Source organism: Chiroxiphia lanceolata, chromosome 5, assembly GCF_009829145.1.
Source record: "Chiroxiphia lanceolata isolate bChiLan1 chromosome 5, bChiLan1.pri, whole genome shotgun sequence".
NCBI classification, from domain to species: domain Eukaryota; kingdom Metazoa; phylum Chordata; class Aves; order Passeriformes; family Pipridae; genus Chiroxiphia; species Chiroxiphia lanceolata.
In genome coordinates, this window is record NC_045641.1 from 41,337,339 (window position 1) to 41,361,163 (window position 23,825).

At 41.0% G+C, this 23,825-nt stretch overlaps 1 protein-coding gene across 3 annotated transcripts in view; it reads left to right on the forward strand.

Moving 5' to 3' along the window:
• The first annotated feature begins 404 nt into the window (after positions 1 to 404).
• Positions 405 to 23,825, forward strand: part of TMTC2 (transmembrane O-mannosyltransferase targeting cadherins 2) — a 249,533-nt gene continuing 226,112 nt past the window's right edge. For 2 of the 3 annotated variants that reach the window (XM_032688843.1, XM_032688844.1), the window contains exon 1: positions 405 to 531. In XM_032688843.1, coding sequence (XP_032544734.1) covers positions 449 to 531 — 83 coding nt within the window. In that variant the 5' untranslated portion in view covers positions 405 to 448. The remainder of the gene's footprint in view (positions 532 to 23,825) is intronic. The other variant, XM_032688846.1, reaches the window with a different exon arrangement.

Consider the following 23,825-nt stretch of genomic DNA (forward strand, 5'->3'; position numbering starts at 1 on the left):
CGCCTGAGCACGGCCCGGGCGCGGGGGCCGCGGGGCGGGGCGCGGAGGGGCGGGCGAGGGGCGGGCCCGCGCGCAGGCGCGGTGGGAGCCCGGGGCGCCCCACGCGGGCGCTCTCAGAGCCTCGGCGGCGGCGCCTGGCTCGGTAGCGAGAGGGGTGCGGGCCGGAGCCGGAGCCGCGGCAGTGCCGTGGCGCCGCGGGAGGAGGGCGGGAGCTGGAGACGTGCCCCGCTCCACTCAGCCCATCTGCGCTCTCCCCGCCGCTCGCCCCGCTGCCATGGGGTAGGGGCGGCGGAGCGGGGGGACGCCGTCAGGCTGCGGCGGCCGGCGGAGCGCGGAGCAGCGCCCCGTGGTGCCGGGGGGCGCGGGGGTGGCGCGGCGGGGCTGGCGCGGGAGGCCAGGCAGGGCAGGGGGCTGCCTCGGTGCGAGAGCGGCGGCGGCAGGCGGAGAGATGATCGCGGAGTTGTTGAGCAGCGCCCTAGGGCTCGCCCTGTACCTCAACACCCTGGGCGCCGACTTCTGCTACGATGACAGGTAGGGCGGGGAGCGGCGGGGCTGGGTGGGTGGGCTGGCGGGCGGGGGCTGCCCACCTGCTGGGAGCGGGGTTTTGACCGCCCCCCTCGGGGTGGCCGGGGTGGCGCCGGAGGGTCCCGGTGGCTCCTGGGCTCTGGGTGGCCGCGGCGGCACCCGCCGCTCCCGGGGCTTTGACAGCTTGGACTCGGTCCTTTCCAGCCCCAAGCAGCGGGAAGGGACCCGCCGCTCTAACTCGGCATGTCCCGGGCTGATCCCTGATGCGCGATGCCAGCGGGGCGCGCGGCCGCCTCCCGTCCCGTCGCGGCGCTCCCCCGGGACCGAGCCCCGCGCGGGGAGTCACCCCCGCTGCCCGGCTGCTCCCGGGAGCGCAGCCCCGCCGGCGGGACCGGCGCGGGGCTGGCTGGGGCTGGGCTCCCCACCTGCTCCTCTCCTGGCCGTACCTGTCCACCAGAGCTGCGGGAAGGCGCTGTTCGCAGGCTGGGGAAATACCGCTTTGTGCCTTTTCCGGTGACTTAATCTGATAGCGTTTAAAACAGATGCATAATTATAATGTATTAGGGAGAACAGCACGCCTGGCTAAACTTATTAACCGTCCTGGGGTGATTCATGCTCCATTGGAATTAAACCATCCAAAAAGTGAGCAGGGATTGACTTTGACAGCTTTTCATCAGCCTCTCTCTATGGCCCCGGGTGCAGGCGGGCGAGCGGGGGCTCGGCGCGGCTCGCCCTGCCCCGTCCCGTCCCGTCCCGTCCCGGCAGCGCGTCTGGAGTCCTCCGGGAGCTGGCCACCCGTAAGGGGTGTCTGTGTGTGCGAGGGAGTGACTGAGTGCCCCTGGGTGGGGTGTGTAAAGCGGAGGGTCCCTGCGGCGCGGTGCAGGTTCCCGATGCCCGCGAACTCCAAGCAGCTGTCCGCAGGGTCGATGCCTTGGAGCCTTTGATGTGAGAGGGGGGACGCGAGGTATCACGGTGAGATGGGATTGGGTATGTGCCTGAGCAGGAAGATGTTTGTCGGATAAGCTGAACTTCCCGGCGCGCTGATGGGATGCGAAAGGGTCAGATCTGTCCTTAATTAGGCATTTGCCTTGGGAAACAAGTTGCCTGTCCTGGAGTAGATTAGTTACTAAACTTGGAATTTTCCTCCCTTAAGCGATATTACAGTGCACCTGCCGTATTTAAGGATCTGTCACCGCTTCCAGAATACTCCCCCCTATTTTCAAGGCTTGCTACTATTAAATCTATTATACTGGAAGCAAATGCCAAGTGTTAGTCCTGGTCTAGGTCTCTGGCTGGAAACAGAGTTGGCTGCAGAATGTGGCAATTCAGCCTTCAGCCCTTCAGGTCATTTACATACACTTGAAGCCTTGTGAGCAATTAAGTGGTTTTAGGTTTCTTTGAGTCTTCCAATTTCCTACGATAATTTTTCTTAAACCTATTTTAAAGTTTTGAGACTTCATTCACAAACAATAAAAGAAAAAAATTAGCTGTTACTCTGTAATGGGAGGTCTGAGTTGGATAAATAGAAAGTAGTGAATGCTTTGACACACTGATACTGTTTTAAACACCTTGTTATAGTTAGAAACTTCAGGAGTTGTGGAATATTTACATAACCCTATATAACATATATAAATATATAACCCTGTATAGCGTATGTTGCAATGTTTGGGCAAAACTGGGTTGTTTAAGGACATGCTTATAAGCCTGTCCTGTAGGCCCGTTCAAATTGGTTAGGCATGGAAAGCAATTCGAAGTACAACCTGGTGCTGTTGATGTGGAGGTCAAGGTTACTCTTGATCTTTCCTGAGTGTGCTTTAATGCAGTTAGAAAAAAACAGCATTTGAGTGTAATCTCAGAGAGGGTGGAAAAGGTAATCTCACACTGTCTTTGCTAGTACTAATCCCAGGCTATTTAGAAGGTGTTCTAAAATACTGTTTTGTTTATGTGTTTACCTCCTAGCTAAATAAAGTACTGTCATTGTAGCTAAGATTTAGGCATTCACTAGAGTGCTTTGAAAGCCAGTTAATGGCATTTCTGTATGTGGGGGTCATCTAATTAGGATATTTTTCAATTGCAGCACTGGAAGGGACAAGGCAGAAATGGCTGTTTCGTGCTAGTAATTGTTGAACTAGAAAGGTTTATCTATTCAAAGAGGCAGGCTCTCAGACCCGAAGTATTCTTTCAGCTGTAATCACAGGATCTTGCTGCCCTGCAGGAGCCCGCTTGAAACATAACACTAGAAAAGGAGGTTGGTGCTGGAGCTGCAGGACACAGCCCTTCATGAGGGAGATGGATCATGCTACTAACTTTAAGTGAATAAAGATTTTGCATTTAAGCTGGGAACCTGCAATGTCTTGTTTCAGGAGGGCAGCATGTTGCCATGGCTTTTTCTGCTTCCTTTGCCATCATATTGAAATTACATCAGACTGTTCTCTTTTTGATATAGTGATCAAGCTTACTACATAAAGGCTGTCTGTAATTGCTTTCTGTATTTTTTTACGTAGGTTGGGCAAGATTAAGTGGCATCATAAAACTTCTTATAGCAAAATCAATTTCCCAATGGTAAAACTTAATATTTTAGCAGCAACGTGGCACCAAACCAAAGACTGTATGGACAGTGACATAACAAACTTGCTTGTAGTCTGGGCTTTATGACTCTATATCAAAGGAGTCATGATTTTATTTCCCACCCTTCACCCAATTAAACTGAAATTGAATGAATTTAAAGCCTGGGGAAGTTGAGTGAGCAAATGTACATGTTCTTACTTTTGGTCATTAGTCTGCCTAACTTGTTGTTTCTTTCAGACTAAGCAGATATATGGCACATGCATAATCAGTACAAACGTGATATTTTTGATCAACTGACTTACTGATTACTTTGAATGAAAATGACAGTCTTTAAACTCGAGAGCCAGTGTAAAGAAGCACTGCTTTTTTTTTTTTTTGCTTCCATGTAGGTGTAGACCTAGAAAACACAAGCTTTTGCCATCCTGGTCCCTGCTTCTATAATTCTCACAGACAGCTGTGATATTTCCTAGTTACATGTGAACTACGAACCCCCTTGTTCATCTAGGAGCAGATAGATGTATTTTTCCCTCTTTTTACTTATTTTTTTTTTTATTTGAAGCTGAATGCAGCGTGCAGTAACCCAAAAGAAGAGATAATGAGGGAAGAGGTGGTGGAAATATTTAGATGTTGATGTAATGCCAGAGTAGCTCACATTGCTTGATAATAAAGGTTTGTTTATTGCTGAGCAAAATCATCTTGGAAATGGTAATGGGGTAGGGAGAAATGCAGTTGCCATTCCTGCAGATGCGTTGAAGATCTTGCTTGTTGCACCGTGTTAAATCCAGATTTTTGGCAGATTAAGGGGGGCTAATCTCTGCACACATAGTTTGTGTTTCATGCTAATATCTACCAGTACTACAGGAGGGAAACCCATTGCTGCAATTAGGCTTACACATCTGCATTATTTTTTTTCCTGGCCATTTAAGCCTCCTCTGCCCCTCTCCCCCTCCCAATAAGCAATTTGATCTGCAGGTGCCTTACATTGAAGCTGTAGTCCTTCATGTGACCTGTGCTAACTCAGACAGGTCACTGTCACGTTATAACTGGAGTGTGGAAGATTTAGTGTTCTGCGTATCTGAGGTCATGCATTGTTAAAGTGAACATGTCAAAAGCAACTCATCCATTGAGGTGTTCCTTTCTTCTCCTAAATGTCAGAAGAAAGGCATATTTTAAGAAGAGTAAGAACCTTTAACCTCAAGTGATGTATTTTCTCAAGGACACATGGACAAAACTTGTGCTCTGGAAAACGCGTACAGACATGTCTGTGTCCATGTAGGTCTCTTCCATGAGATTTTGTAGTGCAGACCAACTTTCTCTAGCTTGTACTGCATTTTATTTAGCTGGCCTGAATGAGGCAGCCTTGCTGATGGTAGAAAATATCCATCAGCCTTGTTTCAAAGTCACTGGGCAATATTCCAAACTGCGTTGAAGAAATCATGATAAATGTTTTCATACTGTGGTGTCAGACATGCAAAATTTAAAACCAGGCCGAGCCCATACACATTTGAGGGTACCTCTATCGGGTCTGCCACATGAGATTTAATCTAGCAAGTGACCCAAATACGCGCACTAGAAGAACAAGTGTAAGTACGCTGGGGAAAATTGCTCGCCATCTGTCTCCTTGTGTGTGTATATTTGATTATTAATTTACATCTCTGATTTTTATGGCCCCTTTTTGTCATCTACTTTCAATTTTTCAGCTCCAAGTGCACCTCTCCAGTAGCTTTTAGTAGCTTCAGTTTGCAGGTGGCTGAAAACTGAATTCCAACAATGAGGTTGGTTTGGGAAGACAGGGACTTGTGTGTGTTCTCTGTAGTGTTTTCCCTTTGTCCCCTCTATTCTATCTTCTGCGTGCTAATTTCAAACCACCATAAAGATAATTTGTATATGAAACAGTGGCTTTTTAACGTATTCATGAAGAAAAAAGGTAACCTGAAGAAGATGCCGAAGTAACTTGGGCTGTGTAGTTTTCAGGTGTTGTAGTTGAGTATTAACCAAGTGAACCAGTAACTAATGGGATGAACCTGGCACAATAACAATCTATTAATATGATACTAGTTTCATTTATAAATGCTGAACGTAACCTGAAAATATGTTTGGATTTTGATTTTAAAAAGGTTTGTGCGTAAAAAGTTGTGTTAAGTGAAAGACTTTGATAAAAATATGAAAAATGTGAAATCTTATTTTCATAAAAATTTTTTTTTATTTTTTTTTTAAATTTTTTTTTTCTTTTGAGATGTTATAGTATAGAGATTTTTGGAAGCAAAAAAGAAATTATACCCCCACAGGCTTTCTTGTTGCACATATAACACTAACATAAAGCATGTCACTTCTGGTAGCTGGTTCAGAGAATAAATTCATGACTGTTAGCAGACGGAGAGTCTCCCTGAGTCACTGATGGGATGTGCCTCATCTGCAGGAAGTTCTTCCAGCACACAATGGAGTTACAAATTGAAACGATCAGCTTTCTCCAGCATCTCCCATATGTATTCCAGCTGCACTTCTGAATCCTTAAAGTTTGCCAGAGTGAAAGTCGCTGAAAAGGCTCCAAAGTATCTCATCTCAATTTGTTAACCATCTGATAGCTGCAAGAGTGATGAATTAGAGCTCCTTTACTTCTCTCATCTGGAAGTTTGCTCTTCCCTTGTTGTTGGCTGCTAGGACCTTTTAAAAATTTTTTCTGTGAAGTTGACTGAATCAGACTTTGCTCTTTGTTTATGGAATTTCTTTCTTTAGCTGAAATATTTAATGCTGAAGCTGTAGATGCAAGCCTGCTGCCAACCTGGGGTGAAAGGTGCTCCAAATATACAGTTGGAAACAGAGTAAATGAGAAGACAGAGATGCTTATTGTTATTGTTACTTATGTAAAAGTGAATCTGTTCTTTGCACTAGTGTTTTAGGTTAGCTTTTTAAAATTTTTATTTCTAAATATTTTATAGGCTTTACTCAGCTTTTGGGTTAACTGTCTTCTTTTTGAAAAAGAAACCTTTTTAAACTGTCCATTTCCCTCAATGTTCTTTTAACTCTAATTTTTGTTGAAATGGTTGTTTCTTTTATCTGGAGACCTGAACTTATGCTCAAAGTTCTTTGTTCTTTGGCCCTCAGACTTTTAAATAAATTTGGGAATTTCTCTTGTCTGTGGAAGCCTATGCCTTTGGGCTTGGCAACCTTTGAACTCCGTCTGCTGTCCTGCTTGGCGTGATTCATCGTATAAACTCTCCTTATCTTCATTTAGGGTGGGAGCTTGCTCTGTGGGCAGGTTTTTTAAGTCAGGATGGCAGTAGAATTTCACATCTATAGATCAGGTTCTTAGGTCGTATGCTTACAGTCTCAGGATAGTCCTCCAGACTTGACATATTTGTGTTATTGTTTGCACAGGCAGTCCTTCCCCACTAAGAGGGTGCAGTTTCTTTCCCAGTTTCACCCTCTGCAGAGCTCCATACTAACCATTTTTCCCCAAAGGCTAGCCCGTTGTTAAATGAAACTTCAAGAGTCAGAAGGTGGTGTTTTTTGGAATGGCATCCTAAATATTACTTAGCATGTCAACACTACTGCTCAGTTTGTTACTTCAAGACAGCTGAAATATTTTGCAGACCTGTGAATAGCTTATAACAGACATCTTCGAAGGCAGCGACATGCCCTTGGCTTCGTCTTCAGAGGATGCTTCAGGCTAGCACAGGGTTGCTGCTGTTTGTGTATGACAGCTTGTTGCGAAACAAAGAAACAAGCTGGATCACTGGGGCAGCAGCCAAGGATCAAGTAATCTATCAATCTCTGTTTCACTTCAAGGAAAAAGAAAATCGGTAAATCAGACTGTTGAAGCTGATGAAATGTTGTCAGCCAGCCTCTGTAACTGGGGATGGCTCGTTGATGATGCTTTACCACACTGGCCTTTCCTGGCCTCATTAAGCTTTGAGAGAGAGAAAAAGTAAAAGTGGCTTCCTTGAATACTAATCCCTGTGTTCCCTAGGACACTGTGAATTACTCTGTTAGCCTTCGTTGTCCTAGCGGCTTCATGAGGAGGTTTTTCCAGAATAGTGGGAGGTTTCAGTTGGAGGGATATAATACTCATTTACTGTCTTCATGCCCCTTATTTTCTTCATCCCTTCATCTTTTTAATTGCTCTTTGTTTTAGAATTATTGTGCTTTTAGCTTAAGGTGTTTTGTCTTCTATATCTTTTTTTGTCCAGTGGTTTACTCAAATGGCCCACATTGGTTCTTCAAAAACTGTTAAGAATCAGTGTAACCTCTAAAAACACGTGTGGGTATATATACTATCATTATATTAAATAGTAGTATTTTGTTGTATACCTAAAATTTGAGACCACATCTTTTTTGGCCTCTGTCTTCCAGCAGAGAGCTGGATAGGCTTCTCATTAGTCTGCCACAAAGGCTCCTTAATTTATTTGCAGGGGTCACTGACTGCCTGAGATCATTTCCTTCTCCGCAGGATTTAAGCGCATTGGCCTCAGGAGCACTCCTAGTCCCAGCTGGCCCAGAAAGCCAGAGACTGACAGGTAATTGAACCAGGATTTTCCACATGATGGTACAAACCATTACTTTCAGATGACTGGACTGGTCTGTGGCATCCCCTGTTATTCACCAACCTGTCAGTAGACCCAGAAAAGTGTGCCCTGACCTCTGACCTTGTGGTTCAGGGGAGGACAGGTTTTTCTGAATTTAGCATCCTGTTCCCAGGGTACTTATTTCTGCACTTAGCAGTACTCTAGGCTATTTTGCTAATGAGAGGATTGTATAATTTTAACTGCTGCGTGTTTTAGTCAGCTAGTCCAGTACGAGTTCAGAGGAACAACGCGGTAAGTGGTAGCAGAACTATAGTAATTGGTAGCATCTTTGCCAGTGCCTGGATGCTATTTCCAAGCAGCTTGGTAATTTGTGTACTTAAAAAAAATACTTGAGCTCTTGAAACAGGGTCATGATTCAGTGACCAAAATGGTCATTGAAACACACCCACTCAGCAGCAGCCTAAACCTTCCTAGATCTCTGTCCTGTCTTTTCTTCCTACCTTTGTGGCTTTTTATATATAGCAGTTAATAACTGGTGCTGGGCCCAGGAACCAGACTCTAGACTTCCCCGTCATCACTGTAAAATGACCTGCCCCCAGTGCTTAGGTGGGAAGTCAGTCTTTGAACACTCTCAAATACTTAAATAAAAGATACACTGTATGTGTTTATCTGCAGTCCCAACTTAGAAATACCATTTCATTTCTGTACACAGCATTTCCAATTGCTTGGTTACCTGCTCTGAGTAAGTGTAACTTTAGTTTTTAACTGCTTTTCTAAGAATTTTCTCTCCCTCTGATACAAAGGAATGTAGCTCGGAGTTGGATGCTCTGTCAGTTGGGTACTTTTCTTTAGGAGGTGGTGCCTGGCTAAGTGCATAGACTTCTAGTGTTGTGATGCATCAGGAGTGCCTTTTTCAGCATCCAGCCTCCAATTTCTATGCAGGAATATTTTGCAGTTGATGCTGTTTAAAATAGTTCTTAACGTTTTCTCAGCAACTATTGAAGCTGGTAATGGTTATTTACTTTGGTACTAAAAAACCCAGCATGGAGTTCCAGTGTATGAATAAAGCACTGAAAAATACTTTTCATTGGAAATAGTCTCTTTAGGTTGATGTTTGCAGTGGTTTTAAGGTGACATAATTACTTAGTGGAGGAGGGAAAAAAAGAACGCTGAGGCACTGGATGTTGTCCATTATAAAGATCTTTAAGAGTTAACACTGGTACCAGGAAAATAAAACTTGTCTGTAGATACGGGTCAGCCAAGCCCTTTATTGTGGAATATCACGGTTAAAACCAAGCCCAGAAATCCACCCAACCAGCACCAAACTGTTTGATTTTATCAAAGAGCTCCTTGATATGTCTTCATCCAGATTCCAACAGGAGATAAAGGACTCCAGGAGACAGGCATGTGTGTAAAAGAGATTGATGTGCTGAAGATGCCTCTAGAAGGTAGGCAGAGGAGGTCTGCCCTATTGTAATTTAAATTCTAAATGTTCAGTGTGTGTGGCTGGTTTTGGAACCATGTGTCTTGCGGTAAATTCTGTGCCTGCATTTTACCCCAGGATATTTCCCTGAGGTATGTTGTAGCACACCCAGAGTTCAAGCTGCTGTGAGGGTGTGAGTTGTCAAACTGAAGTTCTTTACTATATTAATGCCTATATACTTGACAGTCTTTTACTAGTCGCTTTGCATTGAAATATACAATTCATGGGGTTATAAAGTAATAGGTCTCCCCATCTTGGAGGCAACATGGGGAGAACTGGAATTCCTAATCCAAAATAATTTGATTTTTTTGCAAATGAATAATTTTTTTCTGGTTTCTCGTATGAAACCTTGAAGTGAGAATTCATTCCGGAAGTCTTCTTCTGGGACTTTAACTTTGGTATCTCCAAGTCTTTTGTGCGTGTGTAGTTTGGTTTCGTTGTTTTCACAGTGTGTTTTCAATGGTGGGCCTTTGAGAAGACAATGGGAGGATCTTGCTGCCCAATGTGCAAAGCAGCACATTAAATATACACTTAAAAATCTCCTTTTTAAAGCTCACAATGCCTGTGCCTTTATAGGCTGTTCAGTAGTTTCTCTTTTGTAGACTGATCCTCTTGGTGCTTTTAGCCTTTATGTGATATTGTAGAACTTTGGAAACTTTGGAATGTCCTTGGTTTCATTTTACAACCTGTCAACTTTCCTGGGTCGCAATCAGTTATGTTTGGCTGGCTACTTTGTTTCACGGTATGTGTACTTACTGGGCTACTTCGAGAAGGGGATTAGGTCCACTTGGAAATTCAGATGAGATGCCTGCAGTCACTGCTGGCCTTTAGAGTAGCTTTCCTAACCCAAAATAACACTGTGGATTTCTGTTACTGAAGTGGAAGGAGCCCACACTTTGAGTGTGACTCTGGTGGAACTTGTAGCTGTCGTTCTCTAGATCATGAACCTTCTGCTATATATTCTTTTTTCATGCTTCATATGCTTTTTAAAAATAGATTTTTTCTTTTAAAATAAAAATATATTTGAACGAATGCTATGCTGTGTTTTATCCTGTCATTTCCAACAGTTATGTGAAGATGAAGGTACTGTCATGTTCTCTCTTGTATTTGATACTGTATTTATCTGATGACTGCTTAGTGTAGCAAAAGTGTTGATTTTTTAAATTATTTTATTAAAAAGATAAAGAAATTAGGCTTAGAAGTGAGACAGGATCTTAAGAAACCTTATTTTGTGTGTTATACATCAGCACCCTAGATACCACTAAAATGAAGAGAATATTTATGTCTCTGGTTAAGCCTCTCTGTATTGGCCCATCTGACCTTGTTCATGCCAGAATTTAGTCAGGGAATCTTGGGCAACTCTTTGAAATAATTTGTGAAGCTTAGTTTGGAAGTTTGGTTTGAGAATCTCTAGCAAGGTTGCTCTCATTCTGCCATCCTTTCTTTGGCTTTCCAGGCCTCTTCCCAGCTCCCATGCCAAAAAGAAATACTGTACAGTTCCTAGGAAGATACCCAGGAACTCATGGTACGCATCTATCTATGTATTTCCTTGCTGCAAAATCTTGAATTATAAGAAGAATTTTCTGGTAATAAATTCCATGAATTTTTGGTGTATGTGTTTCATTTTCTTCAAACACTTTCAGTTGTACTTGAGGAAACTTTTAAAGGTTGTTTTGTTTGTGGGTGTTTTTTTTAAGGAAGAAAAGAAGATTAGTCTGGTAAAACTAATGTTAGTTGCAGAAGAAAGGTTTCCTTTTTTGACTAATTATTTGTAATTAAACTTCAGATCTTTTACATTTTTATAATTAAAGCAGAACAAAACTTAGGCTTTTTAAATCACTTTGATCTGAATTGAGGTTCCAGTGCCAAAAAAATAATTTAAATGCTGCGTGGCTGTATAAATAAAGCCTGATGAAATATGAAGTACTAAGAGAATGATGAAAAAATTAAATCGACTAAAATGGCATTTTTGTGTCTAGCAGCTTTCATTTTATAGCACAAACAGTTCTTTATAGCTTCTTTGTTATACCGGTATACTTGAATAAATTTTCTATTTGTGTGAAAAGGTGTGGTTTATGTTCTATTCCATTTCACAGTTCTTTACTCATCTCTTGCATGTAAATCACTTGGCTTGTTAAAAATATTAGTATTTCTCTTTAATAGACATCATGCTTCTGGAGAGTTCTCCAAATGCTTTTTTGTTCAGAAGATGGAAGACTTAAGGATGGGGAAAGGCCACAATGAAGATGGTTCCTCATGTTGTTGGTCATGCTAAAAAAGCCAGACTCAAGCTGGATCACCCCAGAGTTCCGTTTGTGCTGCTGTTTGCTGCCAGGCATGTTCATTCTCTCCCTGGGCTCTGAAATGGGTGTTGAAAGCAGCTTTGCACCAGCTGTTGCGTAGCTTCAATTCCTGTTATGGTGATGTAGCTTATGGAGTGTCGCTGGCAGGTGAAGCCCAAGATAGATGCCCTCTCCACCTGAATGGGCCTGTGGCTGTTTGGATGTGTCCCTAGTGACTGTGCAAGTTACTATGTCTCTTACTGCTTCTGCTTCTCCTGCCCTGTTCCTGCTCATGATGTGATTGCAAACTCTTGGCAGCTGTAGCCGCATCTTTTGTAGGTCCCTGGGTGTCCGGTTCCATGTGGCTCGAGCCTTCCTAAGGACATCTTCATAATAGCTGTGGGCATCTGGCTATTTTAAATTGATGGCTTGGGCTCAAAAAAAGGGAAGTTTTTTTATATACCTTCCCCTTTCCATAGAATTGTGAGGTGTCTAAATGCTGTGTAGCCAGAGCAGGTTGGCCGTGGTTTCTTTGGGGTGTGTTTTGCTCTACTTGCTTTATTAAAAAACCATAGAGGTTGTGGAGGGTCTCCTTTGTAGATAATTCAGAACCCACCTGAGCACAATCCTGTGCACTCTGCTCCGGGTGAACCTGCGTTATTTGGAGAGTGTGGAATGGGGATATGCTGGACTAGATGATTCCAGAGGTCCCTCCCAACACTACCAATTCTGTGAAGGTCTCACTAAATCTGCTTTGTTTAATGATGAATGAGTAGGTTTGTATGTGTTCAAAGCAGAACCCTGGATTACCCTGATGGACTTGGGTAACTGGAGCTTCACGCCTGACTGATACAGGGTTAAAAGCAAAAATAAGGACTGGGTGTCCAGGGAGCAAGGAAGCTAGTTGGTCCTCTGGAATTTAGAGCCTGCTTCTAGTACATGACAAAAAAACCCAATGTAAGGATATGAATGAAAAAGTTGATGTTTATAAGTTAACACAACTGATCTGCTAAGCAACAGTAAACCTGTGAGAGAATTTGCAGGAAACTCTTCTCCTCTAGGGGACAGTCAGCTCACTTTTCTATTTTTTTCCTCAGTGTTCCACTTTGAATCAATGTGAGCAATTGTGTCTGAGAATAATTAAAGGCTGGGTTAGGGGCTGGGTGAGGTGAGGAAAGAATCCCACAAAAAAGAAAGGCCTTAAGGAATACTGACTTTCACCTATTTGCGTGCCACACATCTAGTCTGCTAGCTTGCAATACTAATAATTAATATTTGGTATTTTACTCTTGAAAAATGATGAAAATACTGACTGTATAGGAACACCTGTAGCATTTTGTCTATGTATAACTAAGGTATGTGCTCAACCTATTGTAATTTTGAACTGTTGACTTGATGTGTATGGAAATAAACTGGTTTTGCAGGAAAAAAGGTTTGCTGCTCTCTATGCAGCTCTAGAGCTCAGTGTTGCTTGGGGATAGTGTTGGAGAAGAAGTCTTGTCTAAGCAGGAAAATTGGATAGTACAAGTCTGCAGGTACCATGATGATGAGTATCACCAAGATATACATATCTTGAAAGGCTCTGATGCAGTAGCTTGAAGCAAGGCACCACCCTGTTAGGCACAGTTTCCAGAAACCACATGCTGTGCATGATATTTAAATCTACCAACTTGGCTCTGTGCTTGGCTTATTCTGAACATCTTGCAGACTGAACTTTGTAGATTCTACTGAGGCTCTCTGTATTGTAGCTTATTATAGGCAAGGAGTTTAGGTTATGTTCACACTATGCTAATTGTTAACGATGTGAAAAAGTATAAGTTTATTTTAAAGCAAAAAGGTTTAAAACTCAGTTTCTTACTACTGAATCCTAGTATGAGTGTACTGTTTTCTGAGTAAATAAAATTACTCTGAAGCATGTAAATAAAGAACTAAGACACAGGTAAAATGTAAGTACGAAAAAGATTATGGAATTTCAGAATAAAGAGTATTTTATTAATACCTATGCCTCAGTCTTTCTGTAAATATTTAAGGAAAAATCTAAGTGACATGGATGAGAATTTTCAGTAATGGGTGTGATTAAAATAATTTATCAAAATTTTATATCCTTCTGGTCTAGTGTAATTGAAACAATTCTGTTTAAAATATAAATTGTACTGGATCTTAGTGTGGGCAAGGATGTAGGCACATCTGTTCATTGTGTAGCACAGTAGGTGTGATGGCCGAAGGTTTTTGCTTTGAGCAAGGGCATTGAGAGCACTTTGTTTTGCATACTTTCACAATAAGAAATCGTGGGGAAACATCTGTGTGTAGAGTATGAAAATGCATGTTATACTGCTGTATGTGGCTGAGAGGATATTAGTGGTGAGTATTTGTTTTCCATCCTCATTTTTCTTGGACTGAAATCCTATATAAAATACCATGAGGTAGCAGAACACAGTCCTGTTAAGGAAGAGCAGATACTGTGATAGTTCTTAGCATTGACCTGAAATTTTACTACTTAGTCTTTGCCAAGAGTAAGTGAGCACACTTGTAGAATAAGCTGCTCAAGAAAGACTGCTTATCGTGCTGTATTTTGTAGTGTAAAATGAAAAAGAACCCTATTCATGAAAGGATAGTTTCATTTAATATGCATATTTAATTGCACATATGATAATAGACACACACATATATATAATTATATAAAATAAAAGACAATTTTTCATCCTGTCTATACTTGTATGCTATCTTATGTCTGCACTAGCGGCGCTGGTCATGGATAAAGTGAAGGGATAGACCCTGCAATCGGTGACTCTTCCAACAGAATGATTAAATTAGTATCAAATTATGCCCTTGGGAATTTCTAAGCTGATAAATATAGTAAGGAGTATGGTAATCAGAGAAAGCAAGTTTTTTTCTGTGTTCAGAGAGTCCTTATTTCATTAGTCATTGTTCTGAATTCCAGCAGGAGCTTCTCAGTTTTTACTTTCTGCAGCAAAGGATCTCATCTGATGTTGCAATTTTTGGGTTTCCTTTTTTTTTCTGCTGAAGGTCAGCATTTAGGTACTTGAGTCGCCTTACACTGTCTATGTTAAATAAAACTAAATGAGAAAGCAAATGCAGAGATTATATTTCAGTTATTGTTTCAGGAACTGACTAAACCTTGATTTAATTGAATTAAATTTAGATTGGTTGAGTATTGATTCTGTTGTAATTAAAGAAAGAAAACTGCAGCTTACTAATGTTTTTCTTGTGCCTGCCTGAAATTTATTCTTTTTTGAAGTACAGATGATCAAGTGAACTCTCCAGCTAAGCAAGGTCGGTGTTTGTACCTAGATGATTATGCATTAACTTTTTCATGCTTATTGGAATGGAAAAGAATGAGCAGATTGGAGAGAATAAATAGCCTCCTTAGTAATATCCGAAAAGGAAGAAAAATATAATTTAATAATCTGCTCTAGTAACGATCTTTTTATTTTGTCCTAGCTTAGTTAAAGACAAAAGCAAATCATTTTGTGGGACTGACTTGCTAGTAAGAGATAAAATGGCAGCAGTATGCCTTGGCTTTGCTGTTGGGACTTCAGTTTTACAAACACTTGGACATGTGTTCAGCTTTTCAGATGTAAATAGTCCCATTAGATAAAATCTGGGTCCAACTGGAATCAATGGTGAAACCTATGGCAATTACATAAGGCTGGAGTCTCATGAATGAGTTCAGTGAGACTACTTTGTATACATAAAGTTAAACACATGGCTAAGTGTTTGCAGGATAGAGGGTCTGCAAGGGTACGAGAATAAGACCCTTGCGATGCAGTTTGAAGTCAGACCTGTCTTGCTACTGAATGATGGAGAGCCACAGTGAGGAAGTAGGTGAACATTTAGTGCATAAACAAACAAAATATATGAAACATCATAAATAACTACAATTCATAAAATGCTTGGTTGGTCCTGAATAATGAAAGCAGTGAAAATGTTTATGGGATGTGCTTGTTCTTGTAATATATTTTTATTTTATATTTTTTTGGCACAAATACATAGAAGTATCATTATTATGTTTCATTATTCAGAAGAACTTAGTAGCTCGAGACTTTCTTTTGGAAGAGGAGAGGTAAAATAGAAATTACAGGGCAGCCCTCCTGCCTCCTCCTCAGCCTACTACTCAATCACAGGAGTCATGCAGTATTTGATAATTATGTCAACTGTTTTAATCATCATGTATATTAACTACTTAATTTCACCTCACGCTTGATAAAGAAATGCTGTGGGTATTGCCATAACTGTGTTGATTCTCACCATCCAGATGTTTCACCAGTTTGCAAATTCGATTTGGAACCGCATGTGCAGCAAGACAGCTGTTATATACACTAACAGATCTCTGTCTCTCTGTGCAGAGCATCTTTGCAGAGCGTATTTTCATGTTTCTTGGTGAGAAATATTATGTGAATGACTGTACCCTTATAATCCTGTGAGATTTAGATAAGTGCAATTTTCCAGGTTTTTGAGGGAGTCATAATTTACATTTCATAACACACACAACAAGCAATTAGCATGAAGTCTTATGGCAGCCTGACAGTCCTTTGTGCTTGTGGAAACAGTTACACAATAGTGCATGTGCAGATAATGTTATCAGGTGCCCTTTGTGCATGCTCACTTGTTTAACTGGAGCATTCTAAAAAGCTGCAGCCTAATACTCATCTAAACTCAACCTGCTCTATTGTATGATGAACTTGCATAAAGAGGGAAATGCTGAAGTCTTAAGAAAATAATAGTTACTATTCATTGTTTTAAATGACCTCATTTTGGTATGTTCAGGCTATTTTTTGTTATGTCCATGGCTTTAAATGCCAGTGATGGGAGGAACACGACCCCCTGGGTGAGGTTAGATTCAGGCTGCAAAGTTTCTGTCTTTGCTCTCTCTCCTTACAGGTGGGTGTAGAACTTTATGTCTTCTCTGCATTGGAGACTAATACTGCCTATATGTTTGGAGAATGGAGAAGAATATACCAACTGCATTATCCTGCTGATTGTACAGTCCAGTTGTTGGGGAATAGACAGCAAAGACTTGGTGTAGTGGGCAAGAAGGAAAAGAAGTAAAGCAGCAAGGCAGTAAGAGGTTTGACATGGATACAAAGCTCTTGAGCTGTTGTTTGCATCAGTCTGGGGCAAATACTTCTTCAGTTTTTACTCAGTGTTTTTTGGGTTTTGTGTAAGGGTTTTCTGTTTTGGTCTGATAAGATGCTGGTGCAATTTCATTCACTTCAGTTATTTATTCAGTTATTACTCCCACTGGGTAGGGAGTGATACCTTAGGTTGCTTTCAGGAGCACTTGAAGAGATTTTCTGCCCCGAGGAGCTTTGGATGGAAAGCTATGAGAAAAGCCATGTGTGGAAAAGAAGCAGCATATGCATAGTGGTCCTGTGTCGTAGAAACCAAGTGGTGTTTGCAGGTACAAGAGCCACATTAACATTGTGGTGACTGTGAGGGAAGGTGTGGAGGAAGGTGAAGGCGAGGCAGACAAAGTAATAAGAGATGTGTGAAATGATATAGACCTTGGTGGCTCTCAGATATGTGGGATGCAGAAGATCCAAAGCCAGTATGCAAGTTGTGAGTAAAATTGCTCTCAGAGTATGAATCCTGCTACTACATTTGCTGAGAGATGTTATCCATAGGCTTTGTCAGTCTCAGCTGTTTCTGTTGTAGTGAGCCAGGCTGGGTCAAATTGCTTAAGCCTATTTGCCTGACTGAACAAAACCCTGAGACAGGTCACACCATCAGCATGGCCAACAGCTCTGAAGGGATAACTACTGGTAGAATAAGTGAGGGTAAGCAATCAGTGCTGATAATCTGGTCAAAGGATGCCAATGAAGCCTGTCCAGAGAGGCTTCTGTGAATTTCATTCCTGCCTTTCCTGAGTTTTCAGCTTGCTCTTCTGACCTATTCTCTCTCTGTCTCCCTGGGTGGTTTGCTCCTCTCGTGTTTCCTCCAATGGAAAGCTAATAAGACATATACAGAAAACAGATGCCTGAACTGAAGTAGGAGAATGAACAGTGACTTAGTGAATAGATTTAGGCCCATTCAAGGAGAAGGACGCAATGTGGCCTAAAAAAAGAGATAAATTGTTTGGGAAAAGAAAATGGATAAAACAATATGACTGAAGACAGGGGCTTAGCTGGTGCTGTGCAAAAACTAGATTGCTACAGTAGTTATGGTTTTGTGGCTGCCTTGTTTGGCTATTCCTCACACTAATTCCTAGTTTAGGACAGACAGCGATGATGCAGAGTGCTGCTGCCTTGAGCTGGTCCTTGCCAAGGCTGCTATGTGGCTAATGAAGCACAAGGCTTTAACCTAGTCTTGGCAATAGCAGTCTGGATGGAAGGCCAAGCTGAACTATCATCATGGACAGTACTATTTTTAGGACTGTATGTATGAAGAAATAGTTAATATAAAGCTATGGAAACTGTTGGAAAGTGATGCTGTGCCTTATGCTTCGAATACTTTGCACTGAAGCAGTTTTCAGATTCCTCTCAATGTGAGAACTGACTGCGAGTCTCAAACATAGCATTGCACAGCATGTGACATTCATTTATGACCCCATTATTAGATTAAATTTTGTGAATTAGACAAGTATTCTTTTTCCTATGTTTGCTTAAGTTATTGTTATCAAAGACACACATCTTTAATTCCAAGTAGTTAGGCTTTTCTCTTTCTTTTTGGACTCACTCTTCTTTCCTACCATGTCTTACCTTCAAGGATAAAGGAAAACTTAATTTTTACATTAAAGAAGAAATGATTTGTAAAGACACATTATACTCCCAGGCCTCCAAGATTTGTGGTCTGAAACTGGAAATGTGACCATGACTAATGTATTCAGAGACCAGGTCAGTGTCGAGTTTTACTGAAATCTTTGGTGGATGCTCTCAAGAAAGATGAGTGAAGCTTTACAAATTTTCTTGTAGTTCCTTCCATATTGCCTGACTTTTGATGCTGGCATGAGCTTGGAAGAAATGCATTATATAATTAGACTTATCAATTTATCATAAAAACCAGAATAGCAATAGTTTTCCCCATCCACACTTGCTTGTACCTCCCTCTCTCATCCTAAAACAGGAAGAAAGTACTCTGAGATTTTCATATTGTTACCGTTTATATATAGGTGTGTGTGTCTATATGTATACACACCATTTTCTTAGATGTGAGGAATGCTTTAGATGTGCTGATGGCTATGACCTGTGTTCTCCTTCAGCTGATACAGCATTTCTTATAATATGTCTGTATTCCGTGCATGGTGAGATTGGCTTAGTGCTTAGTGGTAGGTAAATAATGGCAATAATCAGAAGGCAATGACATGTAAAAATAAAATAATAATAATAATAATAATGATAAATATATGTATATATAGTGAGCATTCAGGAATGCTAGTATTTTTCATAATATGGTTTTATCAGTTCTTTTGGTTAACTTTCTTAAGTCCACACGGCAATAAGGTTCTGTTTTCAAGGTGATTTAATTGAGGTTTTGGAGACCCTGTGAATATGAGGGACAACTGAGAGGACTAAAAGTAGGAAATTGTCCAGGGTGACATATGAACAGCTCATATTCTTGTGTTCCTCCGAGGTCTAAATATAATCAGAATCTGAGCTTAAACAGCAATGTGTTTGTGCTCCAGCGTTAATCTGAGTTATCTTTCTGGCATATGCTAGGATTGTAGCTCTGTCTTTAGGGCAGATGTAGCCAGAAAATTGAGATGGAGACCAGGACCAGACTTAGTCAATAAATGGCTTATCTACAATGTAGCTGGTTCAAAAGTATAAAATTTAGTTGCTAATTTCATGTCATAACATGAGTTCTGAAGCAGTCTGATCTTTCTAGAGTCAAGTCCATGCTATTTGAGAGACTACAGAAATAGAAGCTGTCCCAGTGCTAAAGTGCTTGTTGTTCAGGCACCTATTCTGGAAGAAACCACCTCAACATAGTTCGTATCTACTCCTGCCCATTTTTTATTTTACTTCATAGGATTGCTTGTATAAACCTAAACATTGGTATGGCTGCCTTGTTTTTTTAAGAACATAAAAATCCCAGAGATTTTGCTCATGTTTTATTTCTGATTACTTCATGCTGTGGGTATTGATGAGGTAATGGAAATCTGTATCTGGAGCATTGATGTAGGGAAAGCAAATTATGTGTAATGTATTTCATCAACTGTAATTAAAGGATTGACTATTACAATCAAAATTAATTGCGTTTAATAAAGGATTGCTGTACTTTTGTAATGTATCCAAATCACACTCTTATAACTTTCCTTTCATGTTTCAGAAAGCTTTTGGGAAATTCTGTTTTGCTCCTTTATTGTAACTATTTCTAGGAGAAAAGGGCATTCAGTATTTCCTGAAGGTAGTTTTATTTCTTAAATCACTGAATCAAAATGCGATGGTTAGTGTTAATAAATACTTACTTTGGTTTTAAGCTTAGACTCATCAGCAGTGCCACAAGCTAATCTGTGGATTTGCCTGAGGTGATGTTGTGAGCCTTTAGAGTGTTATATTTGAAGTTGGGCTCATCCGTTGATTTACTGAATAAAATTTGCATCTTTAGCAAAGACCTGCCATAGCTTTATCTAGGTAAATAATTTTATGCATATTTTTGGTAGTATTTTACAAAGTTTTTTCCCTTCTGGTTGTTTTAACATTACTTTCTTCTCTGTCCTGGGTTTGTTTGTTTGTTTTCTCTTTTTTATCTTTAGGAAAACTGTTGTTTTCAAAGCCTATCAGAAAAAAATGTTGGGAACAAAAGCAATTTTCTATCATCATGGACCATGAACTGTGAAAGTGATGCAAGCTCAACTTCTCACAAGTCAATATTAAATTTGTTCTGTCTCTTATTTTTTGTTGTTGTCTACTTTGTCTGTATCTGCTTATTCTTTCCTTCCTTACCCTTGTATTGCACCTCCTGTGGGCTAAGGACAAACCTGCTCAGAGTTTGTACAGTGTCTTCTCTTGAGAGGAAATGTCTTCAGTGATGGGTTGGATTCTTCAAATGTCATTACTCTGTTCTCTGAACCTGATATTTTGTTGATTCTTATAATTCATATAATCTACTGCCTTTTACTTTTGTATTTGGTGAGGATGAGTGTCAGGATTTATGTTGCTGAATACTGGTAATGGTGTCTCTTCTATATTACATGAAGTTCTTGAACACTAAGAGATCATAGAATAGAAAAATAATAGGTAACAAAGGTGCTTATGTAGAATATGTTCTACTCATCAGTTTTGCTCGTGAGCTGCAGTACACCCTCCAGGACACCTTTACCAGAAGGGCAAATCTGCGAGAGTCTTCCCCTTGTCAGGGGTCAGGGCCCCCTTTAGATCTGGAGCATTGGCAGTCCTGAGAATGTGCTGGTTTCCAGAAGTGTTTGCTGCAGAACGAGTGTGTCAGCCTTGCTGAAAGCCCTTGGCTTTTCCTCCTCTGCCTGCTTTGCTCAGATAATCCTGCAGCAGCTGTCAGAGTTTCCTTTTGATTCCTCTGCCTGCAGCAAAGCTACAGGGACACTAGAAACCTGGCCCTGACCCCTGCTGAGCTAGTAGAGATAAGAGCAACATCATCCTCAATGAACCTGTGTACCATTGCCCTGTTTCAGCTAAATGAAGGGTCAAAATCAAATCCCTGATTTATTTCCAAGGATGAGTGACAGGCACTCCTGCCATCGCTGGTTCCCCAGTGATGCCAGCTGCATGTCCCCTGTCCCTGATGCTCCTCTTGGGGGGGGCTGTATGTGGAGTAGTGATATGCTATCAGCAGTTCTGTGTGGTTGCATCCCTGTTTGCGAGAGCTAGAAGGCAAAAATGGGTGTTTGTAGATCAAGTTATGCTCAAATTTGATTGGGACCTGCTGTTTGTGGTGTTGTGATCTACTGTAAAAAGTGTTGTCCGTGGATGTCTGTGGGGGAGCTGGGGTCTAGGCAGCAAGGAGATCATTAATAGAGCTGCCAAGTTGGTCTTGTGTCATTTGGTGCTATTTGTGAGGCTCAGTGGAACACACTTGCCTTATTTTAGATGATGTCTCACTGTCCCTGAAAATATGTCTCTTGAAAGTTTTCCTCTTATTATTTTTAGCTTCAACATGCATTTGTGAACTGTTTGTGCTCAGGAAGGATGCTCTGTAGTTGATTCAGTTCTTTTCCTACAAAGCATCCCCACTGGAAATGGCTTAATGTATAATCTGTGGTGTGAGGAGGCTGGCAGTGAGAAGTGTAGGAGTAGGTGATTAAATCATTCCATGAATACTGATAGACAGTTCGAACATATACTGCTCAGATAACTACCTCCACTTTATATGTGTTGTTATCTATTGAAATAATTTGTTTTCCTACAGGTAAAACTTAATGTTTTGATTTTAAATTAATCTGCATTAACTTCTATTAGCACAGTCTACTTTCTCTTTTTGTTTTGACATCATATTCAACTCTGCTAGATAGATCCAATAGTTTTAACATTTGAACCTGGTATGTAAGACCTTTACAAGTATATCGGTATTGCTGATTTGCCTTTTCTAGACCTTCCATGTCACACTGCTTAATAATAAAATTTTTAATGCCTAGAAACGTAGAGGAGTGATGCAAAGGGTAGGCCTTATTATTTCAACCTATGAACACTCTTCATTAAGGACTGGACTTTGCAATAACCTCCACACCCTCAGCTCCTCTATGCAATATTAATCCCAACATAACTACTGGAGGGTACATGTAAAAGACTTACAGATGTATTTCTGCAAAGACTTAAGATTGCATGAGATTAAAAATGTATATTCCTCCCTTGGTTTTTGCTGTTATCAAAATGTCTAGATTATGGCTTTATTAATAGGTAGGTGGTGTAAGCTTGGCTTTGACCCTCCAATGAGGTATCAGAAACTCCTGGCTGAAAAAGTTTTCAGCTCTGAAGTCGCTTCTTGAACCCTTTTTCTTTGTTCTATTGCTGGCAGTACTGATCTGACAAGCTGCAGGTGAAAGCAGCAGCCCGAGGTTCCCACTTGAAGTGTGTCTGGGGATCTTGGGCAGCTCACTTGCTCCTGGCTGCCTGAGAGCTGACCAAAATCCCAGGCATGGGCATGGGAGCCTGCTTTGGGGCACCTGATCTGCTGGTGCATCCTGGGGGAATTAGTACCGAAGTGCTTTTTGCACAAAGTGTTAAGAATACCATCCTGTCACCTTTAAAAAACAGTGAAACAGAACCCTTCATGATTGTTCACTCCTTTGTGTGCCTTATGGCTTCCTAATTAAAAAAAAAGCCACCTAATGTGTCCGTTCTGTTCCTTTCTTTCAAAACAAGAAATCTACATTTATGTACTGGAAAGGGGAATCTGTCTTTTATCCCTTTCCTTTTTCATCTGCAAAAAATGGTAGGAAAGAAGGAAATACTAATGCACTGTTCGAATTAGTTTTTCCCTGTTTTTGAAAAGGTCTTTTTTAACCTATTGACTATAGTTTGTGTGTTTAAAAGTGACACTGTGTAACTCTTATTGTGCAGCACAGTGACTCTTATGAATGCTGAGTGAGGACTAAAGTCAAATCCTCCTTTAACCATTCTTTACTCAGCTTACTCAAGCTTTACTCTGCTGTGCCAGTGGATCTCTGCAGGTCTTCCAGATTTACAGTCCCTAATCCAGGGCAATTTTCAGGAGTTCCAGTTTGTGGTATTCTCGCCACCAAATTGGCCAAATATTAAACTTCTAAATTCCCGTATGTTCCTCCTGTTTGAGGAGATAATGTACAATGGGGAAAAAGGCATTTTTAGCCTGTGTAGAAAGCAGTTTCTCAGCAGCTTTACTTTCTGGTCCCAGTCTGATATTTCATAGGTGTTGCCGTTTGGTTTTTTATTGTGAGGTTTCTTTGGTTTATTGTTTTGGTTTGTTGCATTTTTTTTTTCCCCTTGATGTAGGTATTGAGTTTGTTGAGGTTTCTCAATTGTATTTAATTTCTTCTTTACTGTGGAAAAACTGGGGTTTTTTAATGAGAGTTTTGAAAATAATTCTGGAACAAATGACTCAAAAGTGCTCTTGGTCAGGCAGGTTTGCCTGAGTCTTTGCCTTTATGTAGCTGGGCTCTGCTGGCTATAGTGGAGGCAAATCTACTGGGAGATGCTTCAAGGGCAATATACACTTTTTCCTTTTCTCCGGGTATTTTCTGTTTTTGATATTTACTCAGATACTTTTTCTTTGTAGTAGTTTTAATTTTTGATTGACAGTGCAATGCCTGAAGAGATCTGCTTAGTTATTACAGAATTTTTGTTAATAGTTGACTGTATGTTTGCACAATCAGCCTTTTGTAGAATGTCTCCATTTATTTATTTATTTGTTTTACCTACCAAGACAACAGACTGAACACTGTCAACTTTAAACCAGCACCAGTTCAATGCATAGATGGAGAACACCTATTGTGTGCCTGTGCTTCAGCACAGATATGTGTAAGCGGAA